The sequence below is a fragment of the Arabidopsis lyrata genome (assembly GCF_000004255.2).
Source record: "Arabidopsis lyrata subsp. lyrata unplaced genomic scaffold ARALYscaffold_8, whole genome shotgun sequence".
In the NCBI taxonomy this organism is placed as follows: Eukaryota; Viridiplantae; Streptophyta; class Magnoliopsida; order Brassicales; family Brassicaceae; genus Arabidopsis; species Arabidopsis lyrata.
The window spans coordinates 13788441-13813542 of NW_003302548.1; the positions used below are offsets into that span (position 1 = coordinate 13788441).

The 25102-nt window shown below is 36.8% G+C and overlaps 10 protein-coding genes across 11 annotated transcripts; 7 read left to right on the forward strand and 3 right to left on the reverse strand.

The window, feature by feature from the left end:
- On the forward strand, nucleotides 1-3389 carry LOC9300121 (quinolinate synthase, chloroplastic). The gene is made up of 7 exons (XM_002863999.2): nucleotides 1-906; nucleotides 1237-1521; nucleotides 1596-1814; nucleotides 1923-2102; nucleotides 2180-2671; nucleotides 2749-2910; nucleotides 2991-3389. The coding sequence occupies exons 1-7, from the start codon at nucleotides 160-162 to the stop codon at nucleotides 3051-3053; spliced, it is 2148 nt and encodes a 715-aa protein (XP_002864045.1). The 5' UTR covers nucleotides 1-159; the 3' UTR covers nucleotides 3054-3389.
- An 823-nt stretch (nucleotides 3390-4212) lies between these two features.
- On the reverse strand, nucleotides 4213-7123 carry LOC9300122 (autophagy-related protein 16). The gene is made up of 5 exons (XM_021029634.1): nucleotides 6928-7123; nucleotides 6711-6837; nucleotides 5954-6135; nucleotides 5688-5883; nucleotides 4213-5585 (listed from the first exon to the last, which is right to left on the reverse strand). Coding segments are annotated over exons 1-5 (1530 nt in total). The 5' UTR covers nucleotides 6930-7123; the 3' UTR covers nucleotides 4213-4562.
- Nucleotides 7124-7294: 171 nt separating this feature from the next.
- On the forward strand, nucleotides 7295-8604 carry LOC9301854 (protein-L-isoaspartate O-methyltransferase 2). Of its 2 annotated transcripts, none has more exons than XM_021029643.1 (4): nucleotides 7295-7539; nucleotides 7613-7883; nucleotides 7961-8125; nucleotides 8247-8604. In XM_021029643.1, exons 1-4 carry the CDS (start codon nucleotides 7384-7386, stop codon nucleotides 8495-8497), a joined length of 843 nt encoding a protein of 280 aa, XP_020885302.1. In that variant the 5' UTR covers nucleotides 7295-7383; the 3' UTR covers nucleotides 8498-8604. The 2 variants fall into 2 exon arrangements, with proteins under 2 accessions (XP_020885302.1, XP_020885311.1); XM_021029652.1 differs by having other exon boundaries at nucleotides 7622-7883.
- Nucleotides 8547-10174, reverse strand: LOC9300123 (RNA-binding protein CP31B, chloroplastic). Its single transcript, XM_002865734.2, has 4 exons — nucleotides 9679-10174; nucleotides 9227-9328; nucleotides 8852-9133; nucleotides 8547-8763 (listed from the first exon to the last, which is right to left on the reverse strand). Exons 1-4 carry the CDS (start codon nucleotides 10105-10107, stop codon nucleotides 8701-8703), a joined length of 876 nt encoding a protein of 291 aa, XP_002865780.1. The 5' UTR covers nucleotides 10108-10174; the 3' UTR covers nucleotides 8547-8700.
- Nucleotides 10175-11516: 1342 nt separating this feature from the next.
- Nucleotides 11517-13708, forward strand: LOC9301855 (pre-mRNA-splicing factor CWC22 homolog). Its single transcript, XM_002864001.2, has 2 exons — nucleotides 11517-13577; nucleotides 13620-13708. The coding sequence occupies exon 1, from the start codon at nucleotides 11735-11737 to the stop codon at nucleotides 13547-13549; it is 1815 nt and encodes a 604-aa protein (XP_002864047.1). The 5' UTR covers nucleotides 11517-11734; the 3' UTR covers nucleotides 13550-13577; nucleotides 13620-13708.
- Nucleotides 13709-13789: 81 nt separating this feature from the next.
- Nucleotides 13790-15914, forward strand: LOC9300124 (putative F-box protein At3g17560). Its single transcript, XM_002864002.2, has one exon. It carries the CDS (start codon nucleotides 13994-13996, stop codon nucleotides 15143-15145), a length of 1152 nt encoding a protein of 383 aa, XP_002864048.1. The 5' UTR covers nucleotides 13790-13993; the 3' UTR covers nucleotides 15146-15914.
- A 467-nt stretch (nucleotides 15915-16381) lies between these two features.
- Nucleotides 16382-18122, forward strand: LOC9300125 (KDEL-tailed cysteine endopeptidase CEP1). Its single transcript, XM_002864003.2, has 3 exons — nucleotides 16382-17143; nucleotides 17236-17612; nucleotides 17701-18122. Exons 1-3 carry the CDS (start codon nucleotides 16702-16704, stop codon nucleotides 17965-17967), a joined length of 1086 nt encoding a protein of 361 aa, XP_002864049.1. The 5' UTR covers nucleotides 16382-16701; the 3' UTR covers nucleotides 17968-18122.
- A 76-nt stretch (nucleotides 18123-18198) lies between these two features.
- On the reverse strand, nucleotides 18199-19199 carry LOC9300126 (putative B3 domain-containing protein At4g03170). Its single transcript, XM_002865735.2, has one exon. The coding sequence runs from the start codon at nucleotides 18970-18972 to the stop codon at nucleotides 18211-18213; it is 762 nt and encodes a 253-aa protein (XP_002865781.1). The 5' UTR covers nucleotides 18973-19199; the 3' UTR covers nucleotides 18199-18210.
- A 317-nt stretch (nucleotides 19200-19516) lies between these two features.
- Nucleotides 19517-22237, forward strand: LOC9301856 (pentatricopeptide repeat-containing protein At5g50280, chloroplastic). The gene is made up of 2 exons (XM_002864004.2): nucleotides 19517-20654; nucleotides 20751-22237. The coding sequence occupies exons 1-2, from the start codon at nucleotides 19792-19794 to the stop codon at nucleotides 22057-22059; spliced, it is 2172 nt and encodes a 723-aa protein (XP_002864050.1). The 5' UTR covers nucleotides 19517-19791; the 3' UTR covers nucleotides 22060-22237.
- A 76-nt stretch (nucleotides 22238-22313) lies between these two features.
- Nucleotides 22314-24707, forward strand: LOC9300127. Its single transcript, XM_002864005.2, has 4 exons — nucleotides 22314-22744; nucleotides 23343-23756; nucleotides 24364-24414; nucleotides 24508-24707. The coding sequence occupies exons 1-4, from the start codon at nucleotides 22351-22353 to the stop codon at nucleotides 24558-24560; spliced, it is 912 nt and encodes a 303-aa protein (XP_002864051.1). The 5' UTR covers nucleotides 22314-22350; the 3' UTR covers nucleotides 24561-24707.
- Nucleotides 24708-25102: the final 395 nt, after the last annotated feature.

Consider the following 25102-nt stretch of genomic DNA (forward strand, 5'->3'; position numbering starts at 1 on the left):
ATTTTCTTGTTAAAAATAAAATGTTAATCATTTGCATAAAAGCATTTTTCAAAGTGGAACACTTGCATTTTGCATTGAGCATCAAATTCTCCACCATTTCCTCTCCTACTTCTCATCATCTTCATCACCATCTAAAGATTCAACCTTTAGTTACTTCCAATGGCGTTAGCTTTCTCCGTCGCACCTACATCATCGTCTTCTTCTTCCGTCCTCTCTGGAAACCCTAACCCTTCTCCCAATTTCAGAACAACCCATCTGAATTTCGGTTCTCAAAGGAGGATTTTCACCATCAATCCTCTTCTTAGATCCTTTAAATGTCTTCAATCATCCTCAAAAGACCTAAATGCGTCACCTTTCTCAGTCTCAGCTATTGCTTCATCATCACAAACCACAGAGCTTGTACCACATAAGCTTCAGAGATTAGTCAAGGAATTCAAATCCTTGACAGAGCCAATTGATAGACTCAAATGGGTTCTTCATTACGCTAGTCTCATTCCTCCGATGCCCGAGTCGTCCAAGACTGAATCAAACCGAGTTATGGGCTGCACGGCTCGTGTTTGGCTAGAGGCTGAGTTAGGTCAAGATGGGAAGATGAGGTTTTGGGCAGATAGTGATTCAGATGTGTCGAAAGGGATGTGTTCTTGTCTAATTCAAGTTCTTGATGAGGCTTCTCCTGAAGAAGTTATGGAATTGAAGACTGAGGATTTAGCTGAGCTTAATGTTGGACTGTTGGGTGGAGAGAGATCGAGAGTTAACACTTGGTATAATGTTCTTGTGAGTATGCAGAAGAAGACTCGACGATTGGTAGCGGAGAGGGAATGTAAAGTTCCTTCCTTTGAGCCATTTCCTTCACTTGTGTTAACGGCTCATGGCATTGAAGCTAAAGGAAGCTTTGCTCAAGCTCAGGTGAGAATCTGTCTCTGTTTAATTCTCAGTTTGAATTTTAAGTGTTTAGAGTATGTGGATGAAGAAATGAGCTTTCTTTGTCAGTGTTTTTGTGTTAGTGAAGAGAGTCTTGTTCGAATGTATCTAGCTGAGTTTTGCAGCAATGTAGATGTTACAATGGTTCGATTGAATAGTATTTCTTGTCGTTTTGATCTCGTTTGCGATGTATCTAGCTGAGTTTTGCAGAAATTTGGATGTTACAATGTTAAGATTCAACTCTTTTGCAAGGCTTATACTTTGCGTCGGTTTTTAAGATTTGTTGTTTGGTTTCTGTTTTTTTTTTACTTGCAGGCGAAATATTTGTTTCCGGAGGAGTCACAGGTTGAAGAACTTGTCGATGTGTTGAAGGAAAAGAAGATAGGAGTGGTTGCTCATTTTTATATGGATCCAGAAGTTCAAGGGGTCTTGACTGCTGCTCAAAAGCATTGGCCACATATCTCTATATCTGATTCTCTTATCATGGCGGATTCAGCTGTCACGATGGCTAAAGCTGGATGTCAGTTTATAACAGTTCTTGGTGTTGATTTCATGTCTGAAAATGTCCGAGCCATCCTAGATCAAGCTGGATTTGAAGAGGTGAGAGAGGGTCTTTTTATCTTCTTCTTTTTGTTTTGTGATAGTGAGTCCTTACATATTTTTCTGTTTTGTAGGTTGGTGTATACAGGATGTCAGATGAGACCATTGGTTGTTCACTGGCTGATGCTGCTTCTGCTCCTGCTTACTTGAATTATCTTGAAGCTGCTTCTCTTTCACCTCCTTCATTGCATGTTGTTTATATAAATACATCTTTGGAGACAAAAGCTTTTGCTCACGAGCTTGTACCCACCATTACTTGCACCTCATCTAATGTTGTACAGACGATTTTGCAGGTTTGTTTCTTGCTTTCTTCAATCTTTTTTTCTTTTTTTTTTCTCTTTGCTTTTCTGAGCTCTATCTCTTGTCTCTTTGTCTCTTGTCTCTTTGTCTCTTGTCAATAGGCGTTTGCTCAAATGCCGGAGTTAACTGTTTGGTATGGTCCTGATTCTTACATGGGAGCGAATATTGTAAAGTTATTCCAGCAGATGACATTGATGACTGATGAAGAAATCGCCAATATTCACCCTAAACACAGCTTAGATTCCATTAAATCATTGCTTCCCCGTCTTCACTATTTCCAGGTAACTTTTGCCTTTTGTTGTTCGTGTGGCAGTTCTAAAGTGTCAATAGAAGGTTTGCTTATATGGTTGTGTTTCAGGAAGGAACTTGCATTGTACATCATCTTTTCGGTCACGAGGTTGTGGAGAGAATAAAGTACATGTACTGTGATGCCTTTCTTACCGCGCATCTTGAGGTTCCAGGTGAAATGTTTTCACTAGCAATGGAAGCAAAGAAACGAGAGATGGGTGTTGTTGGATCAACACAAAACATACTAGACTTCATCAAGCAGAAGGTTCAGGAAGCAGTGGATCGGAATGTCGATGACCACCTCCAGTTTGTTCTAGGAACAGAGTCAGGAATGGTAACATCGATTGTCGCGGTGATCAGAAGTTTGCTAGGTTCTTCTGTTAACTCGAAATTGAAGGTTGAAGTAGTGTTTCCTGTATCGTCAGACTCGATGACAAAAACTTCTTCAGATAGTTCAAACTCCATTAAAGTTGGTGATGTGGCACTACCTGTTGTACCGGGAGTAGCAGGTGGTGAAGGCTGCTCTATTCATGGTGGATGTGCATCATGTCCATATATGAAGGTCAGTTCTTGTTTTATCATCATTCATTTGATGAATCTCTTTGCTCCATCAAATACAAAGCTTGTGTGATAATGCAGATGAACTCGCTTAGCTCGCTCTTGGAAGTTTGCCACAAACTACCTGACATGGAAAACGTATTCGGGGGATTCATAGCGGAGCGATTTAAAAGACAAACTCCTCAAGGAAAACTCATCGCGGACGTCGGGTGCGAGCCAATACTTCACATGAGGCACTTCCAAGTGAGTAACAAATCAAACATCTCTTATAAAGTTTTACAGTAATGTGATTAAAATCTTGAATATATATCCCGCTTTCGCAGGCGAATAAGGAGCTACCAGAGAAGCTTGTTCGTCAGGTACTAAGTTGTGAGAGCAAGAGATGACCAAGTTGCCCTGAAAAGCTATGTATGAAGAAATTGGGTGAGTTTAGTTATAAACAAATTATAGGTTTTACGTTTTGGTGGAATATGAAGGTTATAGTTTCTTCCTGCAATAATTATCATAAGGATTACATTACATTGTATACAATGATATAAACAAAAGCAGAAGAAGCAATGTGGGTATATTATAGAAGGTAGGAGCTTATTTGATGTATGATTATTGTTGGGGCTCTTTGCAATGTGCTTAAACTGCGGCATTCTAACAAACTTGAAACTTTCTCTATCATTTTCTTGTTGTGATATTGTAAACCTCGAGTAAAGGAAAAAAAGATGAAAGAATCTGTGTCCGAAACAAACAAACGTGTCTTTACAAACTCTTTTTTGGTCACTATGAAGTTGAAGTCATTATGATTTTGGGAAAGAAAAGAAAGTCAGTATTGTTGTGAACAAAGAGATTAGGAATTGTATTTGTTCTTGATGTATTATACATATATATAGGGGAAACAAAGTAGTTTTATCTTGGAGTAGTTTGTTTAGAATTTTCTTAAATTATACATTATTACTTAAGTTCAAGACCAAGATTCAAAGAAAATGGAGCTTTAAAGTGAATTTAAAAGTTGTTGTCGCTCTAATTTTTTTTGATACACAATTCAAATGTTATTAATTATATAACTGTTTTATAGTGGTGGATCATGCTTGAAAATAAACATGCAAACTTGTATTAATATTGGTGGATCATGCTTGATAAACATGCAAACTTGTATTAATATTGGTGGATCATGCTTGAAATTAATAACTATATTTAGAATTAATATTGGTGGATCTATGAACAAGATGTTTACGTCTGTACATCTAAATACTGTTTCGCTTCGACTTCAACCCTTCTCATACTGTTTCGCTTCGGATCATAATAGTAGACATAATGTTTGGTAACAATTTATTGACAAAAACGATTTCACCACCACGAGTGGCACCCGCAATGTGCCATTTCTCAAAACCCTCCCATCTCGTAAAAGATAATCTACCGTTGAAGTAGTTCGCTAATGGAAACAAAATTATCCACTAGAATCTGATTAACGTACCAATATGTCAATAAACTATCCACCACAATAAGCTTTAGCATAGCTAGCTTTTGGATTCAAATGCAATTATTCCCAAAACAAATTCATCCAAAACTCGACATAACGACTCTTAAGTCTTGAGTTTCACAAACAGAAGAACTTTAAGAATCTGTATTTGAGCTTTAATTCAGCATCCGAAGCGTTGAGAATACCCGGATGGTGTTCTTTTTAAGCTCACATGAGGTGTTACTAAAATCTATTTTTGAAAAAAAAAAAATTGAGCAATACACTCAAATGAACCTTAGAGAACAATTATATACGGTAAGAAACATTTCATCAAATGCAAGTTCTTTGAGGGAAAGAACACCAAAAGACAAGAGTATACACGCCCATCCATTTGGAACATACGATGGCATCGAGTTATCAAACCAGTATTTAAACTGTTTTATAATCATGTCCATGTGCAAACGTACCCGTTTTTATCAGCCGATGCCAATGGTTTCCCTATCCCACTCCAAGAACAACACAGTATAGGAGATGTTTGCTCCTTGAGAATGCTCACTATATTGCCCTTAGATAGTGACCATACATGAACCGTACCATCTGCAGATCCCGCAGCCACATAATCATCATCTGGACTTATACATGACCGGCTCCAATTCGACGCCAATCTGTTCCCTGATGCTCTCAATGTCCCACATATTTCCAAAGTCCGGGTATCGAATACATTATGCACGTTGTCTCTTCCGCTCGTCAAGATCCTATTTCCGTTCCGGGACAATGATACCGAGGTCACGGCAGAAGAATGTCCAGCTACTTCAGATAGAAGTTTCCCAGTTTGAATATCCCATAACCTAAGATTTCCATCCATGTGGCCTGAGAATACCGTAAGCCCATCTATACTAAGGCAGATTGCATTGCAGTTACTTGTAAAGAGTACTGTGTTAGTGCAGTAACCTTTATGTAAATCCCATAGTTTTATGGTACGGTCATATGCTGCACTGACAACATGTCGGCTAGAGAATTTGCTCACATCCACAGCACAAACCTTATCCGTGTGGCCTGTCAGTGTATGGCGTACCCTACCCGAGCTTACATCCCACACAAACAAATTGTTTGAGCTGGTTGCTGCGATCACAGATTTATTGTCGTGGGTTACGGCCATATCAAGTATATTCCCAAGGGAACCGTATAAGCTTTTGATTAAAGCCCCACTATTGGTGTCCCACATTTTTACTGCTCGGTCTTGCCCACCAGTAAACAGAGTACCAGAGTTGTATTCAAAGATTATTGAACCACAGCCACCTTCATGAGCATGGATACGGTGCCCACATGTTGACGGAATGGTTGATTCAACAAAGTGATCGGTTCCATCTTCATTGCGGCGGACAATGCCATCAACTTGCTGCCGAGCAAGAGTTTCCAAACCATTTGCCTTCAGCTTAGCTAACATTTCTTCATAGAGATCATTTGCCTAAGTAGGAAAAAGAATTAAGGCCACCCTACCCAAATCGAAAAAAGGGGACGAATAAACTCTACCATTAGAGACTCTCATGAAAAGAAAGTCCCTGTGTACCTCGTTAAGACGCTCTGCATCCTGCATCTTCTGTAACATCCACCGATCAATCAACATTTTATTCTCAGACTCTGCTTTTTGCACTCTATTTGTCATCTCCTCCAGCTGAGACCGGATTTCCTGGTTTTCAGCAATAAGAACATCCACCGTCTTGGTCTTTTCCTCTAACTCTTCTTGTATTTGTGTACACTCCTCCCTACAGAACAACTCTAGTTTTTAGAATCGCACAACGTAATTCCATACAGTCACTGCAAAACCATTCTTACCTTCTTTGGGTTAATTCCTTCTGCAAGTCATTAATAAACAACTCCTTCTCTTGTAAAATAGCCTTTGAAGTTCTGGATTCAGCTACTTCTATCACAAGTTGCTCAGACAGTCGGGATTGAGCTTTGTAACATTGCTGTAACTCTGTTTCCAGTTTTTCTGTTTTCTCCTTCCATTCTGACCCCTGCATACAAATACTCAAACCAGATCAGGAAATGTTTCCAAATATCCCAGAGCATAAAAGGTAAACAGGACCAAATCTACTGAGATGCTGAACCAAAACAAAAGGATTCAATATAAACTTCGAGGCATACTATTTAACTGAAACAAGCATGAACTTAACTAAAAGTACATGTACTTTTATACTACTCAATGACAAAACAGTATAAAAAACATAACTAAACGACTAGCCGATTAGAGAACCGAGAAATGGATCAGAGTTTCATCCATTGCAGGAGATCACAAGCAGAGGTCTCAATAAACTCACAAAAATCAACTCAACAAACATATTGTGAGCTACAATTTTTCTGAAATCCAAATAAACGCACAAGAAGTATCCACAAGGATTAAAAGAAGAACCTTTACTCTTCCAACTACTTAGAAACATAACATTTCTTGCAAAATATTCAATAGTGAAAATTATATGAAAGAATCTTAATCTCTCAATGTTCACTAGCAATTGTTGTAATTCAATAATAAGGTAAAGTTCGAATTGGCGAAATCTGAAGCAATAGAGAAAGGAACAAACAAAGTTACCACCTGAGAGATTATAGGTCTAGAGAGAGCAGAAATCGCAGGAGCATGAGCTCCTTCCTCTAAAAGATGACGCTTCCGCAGAGCTCTCAAAGCGTCCTTTATGGCTTCCATAGCTTTCTCCTCCTGTAACCTGAAGAAAGTTCCGACGATCATCGGAATCGATATTTCAACAATCGTAAAAAGCTTATTGAACAAGAAAGGAGATCAAATCAAAACTTACATCTCTCGATCAGATCAAAAGGAGTCGTGGAGTTAGGAATTAGGGTTTGAGTATAACAGGAGACTTTGATCGGAACCGGTGGCGACTTTGAGTTCCACCGCCGCTTACGATTCTCAAATTAGTAAAATACAAAACTGCAAGTGAATTTGGGGATTTTTCCACAAAATTAGTTTATTGAAAATTGATTATAATCAGATTTTGTATTAATGATTGATTATCTTAAAAGATTTATGATCATTATTTTGTATTAATTGTACCGTTTTACGTGAAAGCAACATCAAATATCAGTTTAATGGGCCCATAAAAGCCCATTTACATTTTTTCCGTGACAAGAGTAGATCACGGCATGAGTCTATGTGGCAACAAATGAATCCAACTCTGAAGAATGACGAACAGTCACGAACAGATCATCAGAGAAGAAACTAGAATCTCAAAAAAAAAAAGTTTATAAAAAAAATGAGAGCTCAGGTTTTATTATTCCCAACAATAACAGCCTATGGTCGCCTCTATTGTGCGCCACGTAGACTTCACCGCTACAATTCATCATCATCATCTCAGTTTCTGAATCTCAGTCTCTCTCGCTTCTCCGGTGGTCTCTTCTTCCACATGGAGGTATGTTCCCTCTCGCCATGAATCTCTGCTTCATTTTATAAGCTAGACGATTTTTAATATGTTGGTGTGTTAGCAATTCCAGAGTGGAACTAGCTCGAGTGGCAAGAAATCAATGGTGGAAAATTTGAAGCGGTATGGTGTGATATCATCGAAGAGAGTAGCTCAAGTTATGGAAGCTTTAGATAGAGGTCTCTTTGTACCAGTTGGATCTTCAGCTTATGTTGATACTCCTGTACCTATAGGTTATAATGCTACCATTTCTGCTCCGCATATGCATGCCACTTGCTTGCAGCTTTTGGAAGATAAGCTCCAGCCCGGGATGTGTGCTTTGGATGTTGGTTCAGGTTACTTTTACTCGGTGTTATTGATATGTTGATATCGAGTTTGGGGACTCGGGATAACAATCAGGTTATGTTTGTAGGAACCGGGTACTTGACTGGCTGTTTTGCTTTGATGGTTGGAGCTGAGGGACGCGTTGTTGGTGTGGATCATATCCCTGAATTGGTTGATATGTCTATCAAGAATATCGAAAAGAGTGTCGCTGCTTCCTTGCTTAAGAAAGGATCTCTCTCCCTACATGTTGGTGGTAGGTACCCGCTTTCCGACTTCAAAACATTGTATGTTTCACCCTCATGGATACATACTGAGGACTAGAACTTTCCCTTATGAGCAAATTCATCTGTTGACTCATTTGTATCTTATGGCAGATGGAAGAAAAGGTTGGCAAGAGTTTGCACCGTATGATGCAATACACGTAGGAGCAGCGGCATCAGAAATCCCGCAGCCTCTTTTGGATCAGCTAAAACCCGGTGGACGAATGGTGATCCCACTAGGAACCTATTTTCAAGAGCTCAAGGTAATTGATAAAAACGAGGATGGTTCCATCAAGGTACATACTGAAACTTCGGTCAGGTATGTGCCCCTCACTAGCCGCGACGAACAGTTAGGAGGATTTTGACAACAACAAAGAGGAAACTCTACATACCACGCCTTAGTGTACATATAAAGGTTGTGAATGTTCTGTAATATGTTTTGATGGGTAATAAAGAAGATATGTTTACAAAAGCTGAGCTCAAGTTTGATTTCACATAATCGCTAAATTGAAATTGCAAGGGAGTACATTCAGAATCATAAATCACAATATTAACACTCATTGAGCTATCAAAATCCACGCCTTGGTCGTTCCTCGGCCACGTTCACTTTAATTGCTCTGCCTTCCAAATTCTGCAAACACAGAGAGCAATTAGATAACAGAAAGCAAAATGTCACAGAAGATAACCAAATAAACTCATGGAGGAGTGTTTTCTTTTACCTGTCCATCAAGAGCAGCAATGGCGTCGTTAACTTCATTCTCATTCGACATTGTAACAAACCCAAACCCGCGTGAACGACCTGTCTCCCTATCGTAAACCACTCTAGCATCAACTACTTTCCCATGCTCGCTAAACACTTGTTGTAAACGATCATTATCCACATCCCATGGCAGATTTCCAACATAGATCCTAAACGCAGCATCATATTGACGAGGTTGTCTTTCCGGTCTTGATCCTCTAGGTGCTGCTATGTTCACTGTCAGAAGCCTCCCATTCACTTCCTACAGTTGTATACCAATCAACTTCAACATCTTTAATCACTATCCAGAAGATCCAGAAGATTAAGAAACAAGAAAATGATTAAATTTGCTTACATAACGATTGAACTTCTCAACAGCTTTCTTTGCTTCTTCAACTGTACTCATTGTTACAAACCCAAATCCACGACTTTGATCAGTGTCCCTATTGTATATAACCTGCAAAAACCAGATTTCAAAGCAGACCCATGAAACAAAATCATTCCTTTGAGACAAAGCACACTATAAAACCAGATTTCAGAGCAGACCCATGAAACAAAATCATTCCTTTAAGACAAATCACACAATGAAACCAGATTTCAAAGCAGACCCACGAAACAAAATCATTCCTTTAAGCCAAATCAAACTATAAAACCAGAAACAAAATCACACCTATAAGACAAATCAAACTATGAATTCGAAACCCTAAACTAACTTTATCAAGAAGTAACAATGCCACAGAAACAATTAGTTCCACATTTCTCAACCATTTGGATTCAATAGTCAAAAGACACAAATTAGCAATTTACCTCTGAAATCTCAACAGTACCAGCTTGCTCAAAGAGCATAGCCAAAGCTTGACTATCAACATCGTATGGCAAGTTTCCGACGAACAATTTAGCCTCTTCCGGTGGCTCCGGGAATTTGCCACCGTCTTCAGTGTCGAAACTCTCATCTACAGTGACGGAAGTACCTCCGATGCTTCCATCCTCACCTTCTTCTTCCTCAGGCCAATCCGAAGTTTGGGAAACAAAAGTAACAATAGGAGATGAGTTACGGAGAGTTTTGGATTTGAGAGAGAGTGGGAGATTAATGGGTCTTGGAGGTAATGAAAAATTGGAGTGGTGAGGTTTGGAGGAAGAAATGGTGGAGATAGAAGGAAGACAGAAAAGGGTCGAAGAAGAAGAATTCGCAACAGCTAAAAGCTTTAGGCTTGAGGTTAGTATTGAAGAAGTCATTTTCTGATTTTGGAGAGATTACAGGTGAAGAGGAAAAGAAGAGTAAGTGAGAGAGAGGGGTTTACCGAAGTGAGAGATTATAAATTTTTAATAAATTTTTTCTCTTAAAGTAATTAAATAACAAGGAATATAATCAATTTCTGGGTCGGTGTTTGGACTTTATGTTTCATAATTAATGGGCTTTTTGTTTTATAGATAAGCCCATGGTTATGGTTTGTTATATGGTTTTTACTTTTTGCATTTTAGATTTTGTTTTGAAAATATGCACAAAATAGCCCTCTGCTCAGTAATTTATCATCGTAGATTTGTGGGAAAGCGCAAGTATCAATTGTAACACATTTTTTTTCGAGTTATATGTGATAGCATAATATATCTCTTTTTATCATGGTAATTTTTCGTAGTGCATTTTTATAAAAAAAAAATGATATCTCTCGGAAAAACATTTTATTCAGTTTAATATCTCTCTTTATCATGGTATTTTATAATAATACACGTTTTTATTATGATCATATATGATTTCTTTAAAAAAAATTCTTATTATTTAGAAATACACGGTTTTTATTAAGATAACATGTGATTTTTTTAAAAAAGATTTTATTCAAGTTAATTTTTTCTATAACAATATTTTTCTTAAAAAAACACTATTTTTAATATTTTTTTTTTAATCAATACGTTTTTGCAAATATCATGTCTTTAAGTTCGATATAATATGTGAAATATAAATGTTATATGCTGTTTTGCAAAATCTAACGAAACTGTCTCGCCTGCTGTTGAACTTGCAACAAAAAAATAATGGTTTTGTTATTTCACTACTTCTTAAAACATGAATCAATGACTATTTTACAAGAAAAACTTTTCTCTTTGCTATTTCCTTAATTTTTGTGTCTAATTTGGCTATTCCTTGATACTACTACTCTTTTATTTTTTGGTCTTTGAATTTTGCATAAATAAAAGAAATAGAAATAGATAAATGGAAAAAACTTTATGTAAACGGTCATCTCATATTGGTATATTTCCTTGTTTTAAAAATATTATGTAACAATGTTTTTTTTTAAAAAAATCACTACGTTTTTGCAAATATCATGTCTTTCAGTTCAATATAAATATATAATATATTAAATATAAATGTTATATGTTTTTTTTGTTAAATCTAACGAAACTGTCTCGCCTGCTGTTGAATTCGCAACAAAAAAATGATGGTTTTGTTCTTTCTTCTTAAAACGTGAATCAATGACTATTTTGCAAAAAAAAAGCTTTTCTCTTTGTTATTTCCTTAATTTTTGTGTCTAATTTAATTTGGCTATTCCTTGATACTACTACTCTTTTATTTTTTGGTTTTTGAATTTTGCATAAATAAAAGAAATAGAAATAAATAAATGGAAAAAACTTTATATAAACGGTCATCTGATATTGGCTTATATTTCCTTTTTTCACATCTTTCGTGTCGGCGTAACACACAATAAAACCCAAATCGAATGAGATTTCTTTCCTCGGTCTCATCACTTTTGCTCGCCGATTCAGATCTTAGCGACAATTGTTCTTGCTATAGGTTTCAGATCGGCTAAGGTTTTCTCTGGACTCTGGTTTTCGAGAAAGGTTCTATTTCTGTAGCTAATAATTTTCATCCATGGATATGCAATCGAGAATCGAGTCAGAAGATGTTAGGGTTAGGGTTTCTAATGATGAAGATCGTCAGAGCTCTCGACGTCATCTGCAGATTGGTGGTGTCGCTGATGGAGACAAGATCAGAAAACAGACCTCCTCTAATGAAGAATTAGCCAGGCCATCGAAAAAGGAGGTAGATAGGGATGCTTTGGGAAAACCTAGTGGAGTTTATATTCCTCCGTTCAAGCTAGCAAGCATGTTGAATGATGAGAAAGATAAGAGCAGCGTAGAGTATCAACGTCTTACATGGGATGCTTTTCGTAAAAGTATTAACGGGCTCGTTAACAAGGTTAACGCAAACAACATCAAGAACATAATCCCTGAACTGTTTGCTGAAAATCTCATCAGAGGAAGAGGACTTTTTTGTCGTGCTTGTATCAAGTCTCAAATGGAATCACCTGGATTCACTGACGTTTTTGCAGCGTTAGTCGCGGTTATCAACTCTAAATTCCCTCAAGTTGCTCTGCTTTTAGTGAAAAGAGTTGTTTTGATACTAAAGAGAGCTTATATGCGTAACGATAAGCCTCAGTTTCTTGCTGCTGTTAAATTCGTAGCGCATTTAGTAAACCAGCAAGTCGCTGATGAGATCATTGCTTTTGAATTACTCACTGTGCTTTTGGAAAACCCGACTGATGCCAGAGTAGAGATGGCTGTTGCGTTTGTGATTGAGTGTGGCGCGTTGCTGCAAGACGTTGCACCAAAAGGATTACATGGGATTTTTGATCGGTTTCGCGGTATATTGCATGAAGGAGAGATAGATAAGAGAACTCAGTACTTGATTGAACGTCTCTTTGCTATTGGGAGAGCGAAATTTCAGGGATATCCCGCGGTTCGCGCTGAGCTTGATCTCGTGGAAGAAAAGTATTCACATGATGTCTCTCTTGATGAGGAAATTGATCCTGAAACTGCTCTTGATGTTTTCAAACTTGATCCTGACTTCGTAGACAAGGAACAGAAATACGAGGCGCTGAAGAAAGAGTTACTTGGTGAGGAGGAATCCGAGGATGAAGATGGCGGCGGCTGTGATGCTAGTTCAGAGGATAACGATGCGGAGGAAGAAGAAATGAGAATAAGCGATGAGACAGCGACTAATCTTGTTAATCTTAGGAGGACAATTTACCTAACCATTATGTCCACCGTAGATTTCGAGGAAGCAGGTCACAAGTTACCTAAAATTAAGCTTGAACCAGGTCAAGAGATGGAACTATGCATAATGCTCTTGGAATGTTGCTCTCAAGAGAAAACTTATCTTCCTTACTACGGTTTGTTGGGTCAGCGTTTCTGTATGCTCAAAAAGATCCATCAAGCGAATTTCGAGAAATGCTTTGTTCAACAGTATTCAATGAGTCACCGTCTTGAGACAACCAAGTTGCATAACGTTGCTACGTTTTTTGCTCATTTACTTTGCAGAGATGCTCTCCCTTGGCATGTTCTTGGCTACATTCGGTTAACGGAAGACTACACAACTTCCTCGTCGCGTATCTTCGTTAAGATCCTTTTCTTGAAATTGTCAGATGACTTGGGGATTAAGATACTTAATGAGAGGCTTCAGGATCCAACAATGGAGGAGTCACTTGAATCTATCTTCCCTAAAGATAATCCAAAGAACACTAGATTTGCAATCAACTTCTTTACTGCTATTGGTCTTGGAGGCATTACAGAGAATCTTAGAGAGTATTTGAAGAACATGCGACATCAGAAGCAAGTTGCGGAATCATCATCTTCTTCTAGTTCGGATAGCGACATAGAGAAGCAGAAGCGAACAAGAAGATCTTGAGACTGCTTTCTAAATTTGTTATCTCCACCAAAATTCTTGAAATCCTAGTTGATATGATCCAGCTGGAGAACAAGAAGCTTTACTTGTGTGACAAGTTTCAACATTGTTTCCTTTTCTCTAGTTTCAACATTGTTTCCTTTTCTCTATTGTTCATTTTCCTTTTTGTTTGGTTATTCGATCTCTATTTAAAGAGACTCACATTCTCTTTTTTGTTTCAGCTTTTGATAATAAACATTTTTTGTTTCAGCTTTTGATAATAAATAATATTGAAAGAACTTTCTTCTCAAACCATTCCTTGATTTCGATATAGAGAAAGACACTACTTCACGGACATTCGAGGTGAGTTAATTTCTACTTTTACTTGTGTAGAAAGCAAGGGTTACATTATTTCAAACCCTAATTAATATCTAACTTACTTTCGTAGCTTTCTCTTCTGTTAGATTGATGTCAGAAATCACAAGAGAAACAACAATGATCTTCGATCTCCCACAAAATCTGATAGAGGAGATATTTTCAAGGGTTCCGATGATATCTCTGAGACAACTACGGTCTACATGCAAACGATTGAACAACCTATTCAAACATCGGAGATTCATCAAAAAGCAAATTGCTTATGCCAAAGCTACAAGGCAGTATCATGTTCTTATGGTGGTAAACTTTAGGGTTTATGCAATGTGCTCCTATATCCATGAAATTAACAAGAACGTTGCTCCCTTGTTTAAACGTGGACTTAACCTAATCGATCCTGATCGTAAATCAGAAGTCGATTTATCTCAAGCCTTTCATTGTGATGGTATATTGCTATGCTGCACCAATGGAAACATGTTTGTGGTTTGGAACCTGTTTTCAGGGAAAACTAAATGGATCGAACCGAAGAATTATCTTAAGATAGAAGAAAATGTCTATGCTCTTGGATACGACAACAATGAATTGTGCCATAGCTACAAAATCATGAGGTTTCTGCATAAATACCACAAAAGATTAGAGATCTATGAGTTTAGCTCTAATTCATGGAGGAATACTCGTGTCACCATTCCTAAAGGCTGCTTGAAATCTCGTGGTGTGTCTTTGAAGGGAAGTGTTTATTGGTTGTTTAAACTAAGAGAAGTCAATGAGTACTCTCTACTTAGTTTTGATTTTTCGACGGAAAGATTACAACGTTTGTGTGTTCCCTTTCATCAAGAAGCAGGTTGTTCCAAAGAAGATTGTTTCAATGAAGATTGTGTCCATGATACTATGGCTCTATCGGTTGTTAGAGAAGAACATCTTTCGTTGTTATTTCAGAGCGGAGTGACACAAAAGATGGAAATATGGATAACCACTGAGATTGAGACCACATCTGTGTCATGGAACAAGTTCTTAACAGTGGATTTTGAACCTCATCCCCATATGTTTTCGCGTGGCATGAGTTTTTTCATTGACGAGGAGAAGAAAGTTGCCGTTTGTTGTGAGAAAGTCCAAGAGAATAATATATTCAACAAGGTATACATTGTTGGAGAAGATGAATACAAAGTATCTCCGGGTTTTGGTTTTCATGAGTATAGAGGCATATATAGTTGCCCAACTATGTTTGGTTATGTTCCAAGACTACTTTAAATCTAGCAACATTATTTCTTTTGTTATAGAGTCAAAGACTTTTTTTTATTGGCTCAAATTATGCTTTAATATACTCCAAATTGTTAGCTCTCGTTGAGCATGTATAATCTTTCAATAGACAGATTTCACTAGAAAAATGAACCTGTGAATACCTTATGCTGTCTTTTCAATTATAGTTTGGCCATTCCATTTATTTTTTCTCAAAAAAGAATTAAAAAAATCGTCGGATTATCGGTTACACATTTTAGAAGCAAACGCAATTCATGACACTGCATCCTCTTTGTTAGTGATGTGCGTGTTTACTGTGTGTGTCCGCGTTTATCTTTTGTTTTCCTTTGCTTTTCTCCTAATCTTTGTTAAGGCTTTTTCCCAAATATCAGTTAAAGCACATACACTTCCCACCCCTTTCCTTCTTTTTCTTTCTGAAATTTAGCATTCATAGTCCTCTTTTGACAAATAGTATCATCTTTCTTAAATTTGAGATCTCTTTTTAGTCTTTAGACAACAGTTATTGTAATGTCTTTTAATTGAATGACATAAGTTAGGCCAAAATAATGAGTTCAAACTTCAAAAGCGTTGTTGAAAGTTAAAACCAGTGACTAAAAATGAATTGTAATGGATCGGCTCCGGAAAACCATAATCATTAATTTGATATTAAATGACAAATGTTAAACCAGTTTTGAACTGTATGAAACTATCAATTGTGAAGATCCATTTCTTTATGTGTTTTTAATGTAGTTTATCTTTATACGTTACAAATAAAATATTATGTGCAGATAGATTTCAAATAAATAAAGGATATTGAAAAAATTACAATAGCTAACATAATTCTTACTAATATACTGTATTGACAAACAAAAGAAAAAGAATATAAAGAAACACACGAAATGTTTAGTTTCGAAATAGAAGAAAATGATTACTAAAAAACATCACATACGAAACAACTAATTCGTTCTCTTATTATATATCGTTAAAAAAAAAACATTACATAACTAGTTTAGTCATGCTTTTCCAAATTATCATATGGATACATATTTGTAAAAGAAAAAAAAATATACATAATCACTATAATTGACCATAGGTAGGTTACATCAATAAAAGAGTTCCTATTAAAGATGAATTGTTGCGTACAAGTTGTGCTTTGATCAATTATCAGTATACGTGGTTCATATGAAAATGTTAGTTTACACTTATAATTAAATCATCTCATCACCGAATGTTTCCCAAAATCATCAATTATTGTTACCAAAATTTAAGAAAAATTAAATAAAATGAAAGAGCTTACTTGTACCATTAAATCAACATAAAGTTCAATTATAGTTTGATCTTTATGTATCTCCATTTATTAATGTATCCATGTCATTAACCTTGAAATCTTTGTTGAATCCCACAAGTAATCCTTTAGCCCCTTTTTGGTATTTTTCATTACATATCGTCATCACAATAGTATCTCACCAAAATATATAATCCCTATATAAACACTTTCTCTTTAGTCCTTACCATCCACAAACTCAATCTCAATCACAAGAAAAATACAAAAATCACCATAGAAAAATATGAAGCGATTTATTGTTCTTGCGCTTTGCATGCTTATGGTTCTTGAAACCACAAAGAGTTTAGATTTCCATGAAAAAGATGTGGAATCAGAGGATAGCTTGTGGGAGCTATACGAACGGTGGAAGAGCCACCACACAATTGCTAGGAGCCTTGAAGAGAAAGCTAAGAGGTTCAACGTGTTTAAGCACAATGTGAAGCACATCCATGAGACCAACAAGAAGGAAAATTCTTACAAGCTCAAGCTCAACAAGTTTGGTGACATGACTAGTGAAGAATTTAGGAGAACATACGCTGGTTCAAACATCAAACATCATAGGATGTTTCAAGGAGAAAGACAGACCACAAAGAGCTTCATGTATGCAAATGTTGATACTCTCCCAACCTCCGTTGATTGGAGAAAGAATGGAGCCGTAACTCCTGTCAAAAACCAAGGCCAATGCGGTAAAACTCTTCTTCTCATCGATGCTTCAATCTAAAAGAAATATGTAAAATGAGAACCAAAACAAGATTAATTAGGTTTGTGGTTATTACAGGGAGTTGTTGGGCGTTTTCAACAGTTGTGGCTGTGGAAGGAATCAATCAAATAAGAACGAAAAAGCTGACATCACTATCAGAACAAGAGCTAGTGGACTGTGACACAAACAAGAACCAAGGATGCAATGGAGGTTTAATGGACCTTGCTTTTGAGTTCATCAAGGAGAAAGGAGGACTCACAAGCGAGCTAGTGTACCCTTACAAAGCTTCTGATGAAACTTGTGACACAAACAAAGAAAATGCTCCGGTAGTTTCAATCGATGGACATGAAGATGTTCCTAAGAATAGTGAAGTTGATCTAATGAAAGCTGTTGCTCATCAACCTGTCTCTGTTGCAATTGATGCTGGAGGCTCAGACTTTCAATTCTACTCCGAGGTAAAAACAGCACACAACACACAAACTAACTAAGTTCAAAATTTATCAAACTTTTGTTTGTCTTAACGCATGGAATGGTGTCATATAGGGAGTTTTCACGGGGCGATGCGGAACAGAGCTGAACCATGGAGTTGCGGTAGTTGGCTATGGAACGACGATAGATGGAACAAAGTATTGGATTGTTAAGAACTCATGGGGAGAGGAATGGGGAGAGAAAGGATACATAAGAATGCAAAGAGGGATTCGTCATAAAGAAGGACTTTGTGGTATTGCAATGGAAGCTTCTTATCCTCTCAAGAACTCCAACACTAATCCTTCTAGACTTTCCTCGGACTCACTTAAGGATGAACTCTAAAAGCTCTTTATATTTACTTATTTTAGATTAAAAAGACATTAACAAATTTGTTTAGGATTCTTGTTTGATTTTTCAATATATATCTTCATCGTTAATAGGTTGTAATGGTTTTCAATGTATGAAGTTGATGGGAATCGTTTGAATTCATTAATGAATAAATGGTTTTACGTTAGTATCCATAAATCAAAACCAAAAACCCTAATTTGGATTCAAGAAAGCAGTCTTCAAGATCATCCCACTCGATTAATTCTTTAAAGGAAATCTAGCGCGGTGAATAGCAAAGCAAATATTCCGAGTCTCTATGTGCCTAAACATCCAAACAGTGACAAAATCGGAAGTCATTAGAAGACCACATTTTGCAACAAACTCCTTCCATCCCGTAGTTAATACAGGTGTTTTATCCCCATTCCAGAACTTGAACTTCATCTGTTGAACTTTTCCGTCTGGTCCATACACCGAAACATCAACCCCCTTTACCGGATTCTCTGATTCTTCTAGAAAAGGAAGCATCTTCTCCTTCACTTGCTCCTTAGATAACATGAGCCTGCTTTGATCTTTATCGACGTCGCTCGACATCAACTGCTTCTTTATCGGTTTGCTGAATTGCCTCGTCACCTCATTATCGCCGAATATTTCCTGTGGATCAATTTCAGCTTTGTACCATACCTCAATTGACCTCCGAGTCTCTTCTGAAAAGTCTTTGATATTTATTTTCATGATGCTCTGTTTCTTAACCCTCTTAGGTTGATTTTTGTCAGATACTTTTTCTTCCCTCTTCCTAGACTTCTTTTGATGAGCTTGGCTTACTTGTAATAATGGAGTGGACGCAACCTCATCATCTGTATCATCTTCATCATCTATATCCTCTTCATCATCTGTATCTTTTTCTTCTGGTGACTGTCTTCGATATCGAGGTTGATATTGGCTCAACTCTATCAATAATTCTGCAGCCACGTTAACTTCCTTTTGTGTTAAACTTGTTGTTTCATCTGTTAAAGTCGCCATGATCGATCTCTCACGTTCTCTCTATCTTTTCTTGCTTCTCAGCTACGTATTAAGGGTTTGTTTTTTCTTCTTCTTTCTAGCAAATCAATATCCTTTTATACTTAGGTTTTTCCATTTAAATTGTATTTTTCTTTTATTAAAAATAACATGGAATATATCAAAGCAATTTCTGGGTCGGTTGGACACTATGTTTCATAAACGATGGGCTTTATCCTGTTAAATGTGTCTTCCACCGGCTTATACATATCAGAGGATTCCTTAAACTAATATCTCTCAAACTTGAACAGGTACATATGTATTTCATCCCAATAATTCATTGATCAGTGTCTTTGATCAGGTTATTTTCCAATTCATCCAGTGTCTTCTGTACTGTTTATCTCAGTTCCATCGCCATTGGGCTTCTATTCCACCGCACCCTTTATGGGATGAACCGAGTTCAGTTCCTGAATGTGTTTTATCGAGTCTTGAAACCATTGAATGGGTAAACTATGAAGGAACAGAACCAGAGAAAGAATTGGTGGAATTTATCAAATTTATTAGGAAAAGGTATTAGAACGTCTTTTATTTCTTCAAATTTAGCTCTTTGAATATCTCATGTTCTTGTTCTGGCTCTCTGTTTACTAGAAGAAGCTAAAGAAACTTAAGAACTATTATGTGTTTCTTCGTTGGTTTATCTGCATCATTAAGCTTGTCTAATGTTTACTTATAGATTGTTTAGTGTGTAATTAACTAATTATAACATTTAAGTCAGTCTCACGTCTTTTGCTCTTAAATTGTGAAATTTGAGTCTTCGCTTCGCTAGAAAGTGGAAGCTGAGCCATGTCCATAGCGTCGTCTTCTTCTCTTGCGACCCAATCCTTTTATACTTCATTTCCTCTACCTCTCCGACTTCACCTCCATGAACCTTATCTCCTTCTTCGCTCTTCACTTTATCGAAAACCCATTCTTTATCTCTCTGCTACTTCTTCCCCTTCGTCATCTTCTTCTTCTTCCATTTTCCTCTCCTGCTTCGATGACCCTTTACCAGATAAGATTCAACAACCAGAAATTTCGACAAATATTAACCAAAAAGATGAAGATGAAGAAGAAGAAGAAGGAGATGATTTCACAGACCCAATTCTTAAATTCTTCAAGTCACGAACTTTAACTTCGGAATTGACCCAAGACCCAGGTCGAGAATCCAAATTCTCCCTCCAGAAGAATCGTCGAACCTCTTGGCACTTAGCTTCAGACTTCGCTGACCCCGGAACTGAGATTGAGTCCGAGCCTGAGGAATCCGTCTCTGTGGCAAATCAACAAACACTTGGTGTGCACACATCTTTCGAAAGTAGCATCGCTGGGGAAATATTTGAAATTGCTAAGAGTCTTACAGAGAATCAAACTCTGGGAGAGATGTTATCAGGTTTCGACAGAAGGGTTAGCGAAACAGAGTGTGTAGAGGCATTGGTGATGATGGGTGAATCTGGTTTTGTGAAGAGTTGTTTGTATTTCTATGAGTGGATGAGTTTGCAAGAACCTTCCCTTGCTTCGCCTCGTGCTTGCTCTGTGTTGTTTACATTGCTTGGTAGAGAAAGAATGGCTGATTATATTCTGCTTTTGCTAAGTAATTTACCAGACAAGGAAGAGTTTAAAGATGTTCGTCTCTATAATGCCGCCATTTCTGGGTTATCAGCTTCTCAAAGGTATGTCCTTTTTCCTCATTGCACGATGATTCAGTTCTGGAGAATGTAAAGTTGTAGTCTTTGGTCAAATTGTGTAGTTGGTGTTCTTTTGGTTAGGTATGATGATGCTTGGGAAGTGTATGAAGCTATGAATAAGATCAATGTGTTTCCGGATAATGTTACATGTGCTATTATGATAACAACCATGAGGAAGGCAGGACGAAGTGCGAAAGAAGTTTGGGAGATATTCGAGAAGATGAGCGACAAAGGTGTGAAGTGGAGTCAGGATGTTTTCGGTGGCCTTGTGAAATCGTTTTGTGACGAAGGGTTGAAAGAAGAAGCTCTTGTGATTCAAACAGAGATGGAGAAGAAAGGTATCCGGTCAAATACGATTGTGTATAATACGTTGATGGATGCTTATAATAAATCCAACCACATAGAAGAAGTGGAAGGTCTTTTTGCTGAAATTAAAGCTAAAGGCTTGAAGCCTACAGCTGCGACTTATAACATTCTTATGGATGCTTATGCTAGAAGGATGCAGCCTGATATTGTTGAGACACTTCTTCGGGAGATGGAGGATTTAGGTTTAGAGCCAAATGTGAAATCGTTCACTTGTTTGATTAGTGCGTATGGGAGGACGAAGAAGATGAGTGATATGGCTGCTGATGCTTTCCTGCGGATGAAAAAAGTAGGTTTAAAACCTTCTTCACATTCTTATACAGCTCTTATTCATGCTTACTCGGTTAGCGGGTGGCACGAAAAAGCTTATGCTTCCTTTGAAGAGATGTGGATGGAGGGGATTAAACCATCGGTTGAAACATACACATCACTTCTCGATGCATTCAGACGATCTGGTGACACTGAAAAGCTGATGGAAATTTGGAAACTTATGCTGAGAGAAAAAATCAAAGGGACACGGATAACATATAACACTCTTCTCGATGGGTTTGCCAAGCAAGGACTCTACATTGAAGCAAGGGATGTTGTTTCTGAGTTTGGTAAAATGGGTTTGCAGCCGAGTGTTATGACTTACAATATGCTGATGAATGCTTATGCACGGGGAGGACAAGATGCGAAATTGCCACAGCTGTTGAAGGAAATGGCTGCTCTTAACTTAAAACCTGATTCCATCACATATTCAACCATGATTTATGCGTTTGTTCGTGTTAGAGACTTCAAAAGGGCATTCTTTTACCACAAGATGATGGTTAAAAGCGGGCAAGTACCAGACCCGAGGTCTTATGAGAAACTTAGGGCGATTCTGGAAAACAAGGTAAAGACAAAGAACAGAAAGGATAAGACTGCCATTCTTGGTATAATTAATAGCAAATTCGGTAGGGTTAAGGCTAAGACTAAGGGGAAGAAAGATGAGTTTTGGAAGTACAAGAAGAACCAAACTACTTCTCCTGATCGTCGCCGCTCTTGAAGGTAACCTAAAAGCTATATAAATGCTTTAGTGGTACAAAGTGAAAGTGCTCAAGCTATACGAATCTAGTTGTATTCAACATATGTTACCATGTTCATTGTACTTAATCTTATTTTATTTTGTTCCTAGGACATACTTTGGTCATGTGTAGTAAAAGTGCAGAAGTTTAGCTTTATTATTTCGACAAGCAAAGAATCTCTTAAGCTGCAAGCAATCTTCAGATATAACTCTGTACTCTCTGCATCAAATATCACACACATCAGTCTCTTGTAAACCACCCAAACAAAGAAAATGAAAATCTTGATATTGATTATATCCTCTCTGGCACTCCTTGAGCTTTGCGTTGTGGACGCATGCCGATCATACTGTGGAAACATAACCGTTGATTACCCGTTTGGAATCCGAAATGGATGTGGGCATCCAGGGTATAGAGATCTACTGTTTTGTATGAACGATGTGTTGATGTTTCACATAAGTTCTGGTTCTTATAGAGTTTTAGACATCGATTACGCATATCAATCCATAACGCTGCATGATCCTCACATGTCGACCTGCGAAACCATCGTGCTTGGCGGCAAAGGGAATGGCTTTGAAGCTGAGGATTGGAGAGCTCCTTATTTCAATCCTACCTCAGATAATGTCTTTATGTTGATTGGATGTTCTCCTAAATCTCCTATATTTCAAGGTTAGTAAGTTACTACAACATATACTTCAAAAAAAATCTACTTGAAGATTAGATTTGTTTGGTTTTGTTTTACATTCTTTAGGCAACATTACATTTGATTTGTTTACAATCTTATAATACGATTTACAATTTAAATTCGTTTTTTTTTTGGGTTTGATTTATAAAATAAGAACAAAAAGCAATTTCTAATCGGTTTGGTTTGATGCAATTTCGGTTTGATTCGTTTTTGTTTTGAACAATTTTAAATATTAGTAAGTAATTATTATTACATATATTTTAATACATAGGTAATTAAAATTTACTTTTTCAAAAGATCTAGTTTAGTTTTAATATACCAAAATTCATTTAGTAATGTCAAATATACATATGAACAAAAAAACTGTCAAATATACCAAAAACTCTCGAATTATATCAAATATTACATTGGTCCATCTCAAATTCAGAATAATTTATTAATTTATGGTGCTTATTAATTTATCCGTATTAATATATGGAGGTTTTTGTTTAAAAAAAAACTAAAACCAATCCGATTATAAACACATTTGGATTTGGGGTCCGGTTAAATTTGGTTAATAGTCCGGTTACATTTGGTTAATAGGCTTCCCGGAAAAGAAAGTGCCGTGCCGCAACATCTCTGGAATGAGCTGCGAAGAATACATGTCATGTCCAGCTTGGGACATGGTCGGATACAGACAACCGGGTATACATTCCGGTTCAGGTCCACCTATGTGTTGTGCGGTCGGGTTCGAATCCGTAAAAGCAATTAATCTAAGTAAGTTGGAGTGTGAAGGATACAGTAGTGCGTATAATCTTGCACCCTTGAAGCTTAGAGGACCCTCTGATTGGGCTTATGGGATACGTGTTAAGTACGAGCTCCAAGGAAGTGATGCGTTTTGTCGTGCGTGTGTTGCAACTTCTGGGACTTGTGGTTATGATGAATCTGCTGATGGTGGAGGGCTTAGACATGTTTGCATGTGTGACAACCATAATTCCACTACAAACTGTGATTCAGGTTAGTTTTGAATTATCAGTTTTTTTTTTAAATTTAAAGTTAATTTGTGTTTTAATCAATTATATAAATCAAATATGAACCTAAACCTTAACCATATAACTTATCATTATATAATAAGTTTTTTGTTTTGTTATTTATTCATGAAAAAAAAATTCTGAAAAAGTCGAACCAAGACTAGATTGATCATATTATTATCGCAAATTTAAGAGTAAACATAGTAAAATGCACCTGCACATATGTTATTTTACCATTTCTTTTTTCAGTTTTGACTTGTTTTGGATTTTTGACCTAAATGTTATTAAAAGTATTTTTGGCCTAAAATGATTTTTGATATTTCGTTTATGAGTTTATAACATTAACAAATAACGTTGGACCGGCTCTGCATGCGCTGGGTGGTCCGAAATCGAAGCGAGTCACCACGATTTTGTGTAAATTGGTCATGCAAATAGGTCAAGTGGTTTAAGAGCTTAACTGATCATGTTAGATGTAGTGGTTAGTCCTATGGACCATACCGGTTTAGTGTTTAGAACAATTTTTCTGACCAATTGATCACTCGAAATTGTTCTTAATTTCAATGAAAAGTTGATGAGTTTCTTTGTTTATGTAGTTATATCACCAACCGGTGCATCATCAAGTGTTCGACCAAAAACTATCGGATGTAAGTTTCGAAATACATTTACGTGTACTCTTGTTTTTGTACAGATTAATTTTACTTAAAACCTAAATTATTACCTTTATTTTTGTTTTGCAGCACTAATCCTCTACTTCATAACTATGAATATAGGCTTTCAGAGAAGAAAATGATGAGTTACCCTTTTCTTTTCAGAGAAGACAATAGAGCATGGTTATAGGTGATACTCATATAGTATCATTAGGAATTTTTTAGTATTATTTATAATGTTTGTTTATTGTTTGAGTTTTTTTATGATACTCCTACTAAATATGTTTGCATTGGTGAGACCGGTTTAAGTATCATAAAAATAAAAAAAATTTGCAAAATCAAAAATAAATATATAAAAACATAGGATTACAAATGCATTGGTGAAATTTTTTTATTTTTATTTTTCTGCTTTCACAAAAAAACGCGTTTCAGGGGCGAATCAGGAGCCGCCACGTCACCCGATACTGGGTATCAAAAGTATCACTGCAGTGATACTGATTAGGCCCAAATTCATTGTCTGATCCATTAAAAAATTATATTTGGACTCTTGATACTATAATTGTATCACCTATGGACATGGTTTCTACCCATTGTTAATAAAAATCTAACTAAGACTCCAATTTTACTTTTACTTTATTCCCCGTACATTTTAGTTTTTTTGCATGAAATTATTATGAAACGTTTT

Bases quoted from the DNA above. Each gene is read 5' to 3' on its own strand.
- LOC9300121 (XM_002863999.2), top strand. From the start codon at position 160: ATGGCGTTAGCTTTCTCCGTCGCACCTACATCATCGTCTTCTTCTTCC. The intron at 907-1,236 runs GTGAGAATCTGT...TTTTACTTGCAG, and splicing joins GAAGCTTTGCTCAAGCTCAG to GCGAAATATTTGTTTCCGGA. The intron at 1,522-1,595 runs GTGAGAGAGGGT...TCTGTTTTGTAG, and splicing joins ATCAAGCTGGATTTGAAGAG to GTTGGTGTATACAGGATGTC.
- LOC9300122 (XM_021029634.1), bottom strand. The intron at 5,884-5,953 runs GTAAGAATGGTT...GTTGTTCTGTAG, and splicing joins AAGGAATTAACCCAAAGAAG to GGAGGAGTGTACACAAATAC. The intron at 5,586-5,687 runs GTACACAGGGAC...TTTCCTACTTAG, and splicing joins ATGCAGAGCGTCTTAACGAG to GCAAATGATCTCTATGAAGA.
- LOC9301854 (XM_021029643.1), top strand. From the start codon at position 7,384: ATGAGAGCTCAGGTTTTATTATTCCCAACAATAACAGCCTATGGTCGC. The intron at 7,884-7,960 runs GTTACTTTTACT...TTATGTTTGTAG, and splicing joins TGCTTTGGATGTTGGTTCAG to GAACCGGGTACTTGACTGGC. The intron at 8,126-8,246 runs GTAGGTACCCGC...ATCTTATGGCAG, and splicing joins TCTCTCCCTACATGTTGGTG to ATGGAAGAAAAGGTTGGCAA.
- LOC9300123 (XM_002865734.2), bottom strand. From the start codon at position 10,107: ATGACTTCTTCAATACTAACCTCAAGCCTAAAGCTTTTAGCTGTTGCG. The intron at 9,134-9,226 runs GTAAGCAAATTT...ATACAACTGTAG, and splicing joins TTGAGAAGTTCAATCGTTAT to GAAGTGAATGGGAGGCTTCT. The intron at 8,764-8,851 runs GTAAAAGAAAAC...CTGTGTTTGCAG, and splicing joins TTGCTGCTCTTGATGGACAG to AATTTGGAAGGCAGAGCAAT.
- LOC9301855 (XM_002864001.2), top strand. From the start codon at position 11,735: ATGGATATGCAATCGAGAATCGAGTCAGAAGATGTTAGGGTTAGGGTT.
- LOC9300124 (XM_002864002.2), top strand. From the start codon at position 13,994: ATGTCAGAAATCACAAGAGAAACAACAATGATCTTCGATCTCCCACAA.
- LOC9300125 (XM_002864003.2), top strand. From the start codon at position 16,702: ATGAAGCGATTTATTGTTCTTGCGCTTTGCATGCTTATGGTTCTTGAA. The intron at 17,144-17,235 runs GTAAAACTCTTC...TGGTTATTACAG, and splicing joins CAAAAACCAAGGCCAATGCG to GGAGTTGTTGGGCGTTTTCA. The intron at 17,613-17,700 runs GTAAAAACAGCA...GGTGTCATATAG, and splicing joins ACTTTCAATTCTACTCCGAG to GGAGTTTTCACGGGGCGATG.
- LOC9300126 (XM_002865735.2), bottom strand. From the start codon at position 18,972: ATGGCGACTTTAACAGATGAAACAACAAGTTTAACACAAAAGGAAGTT.
- LOC9301856 (XM_002864004.2), top strand. From the start codon at position 19,792: ATGTCCATAGCGTCGTCTTCTTCTCTTGCGACCCAATCCTTTTATACT. The intron at 20,655-20,750 runs GTATGTCCTTTT...TCTTTTGGTTAG, and splicing joins GGGTTATCAGCTTCTCAAAG to GTATGATGATGCTTGGGAAG.
- LOC9300127 (XM_002864005.2), top strand. From the start codon at position 22,351: ATGAAAATCTTGATATTGATTATATCCTCTCTGGCACTCCTTGAGCTT. The intron at 23,757-24,363 runs GTTAGTTTTGAA...TTGTTTATGTAG, and splicing joins CACTACAAACTGTGATTCAG to TTATATCACCAACCGGTGCA. The intron at 24,415-24,507 runs GTAAGTTTCGAA...TTTGTTTTGCAG, and splicing joins TCGACCAAAAACTATCGGAT to CACTAATCCTCTACTTCATA.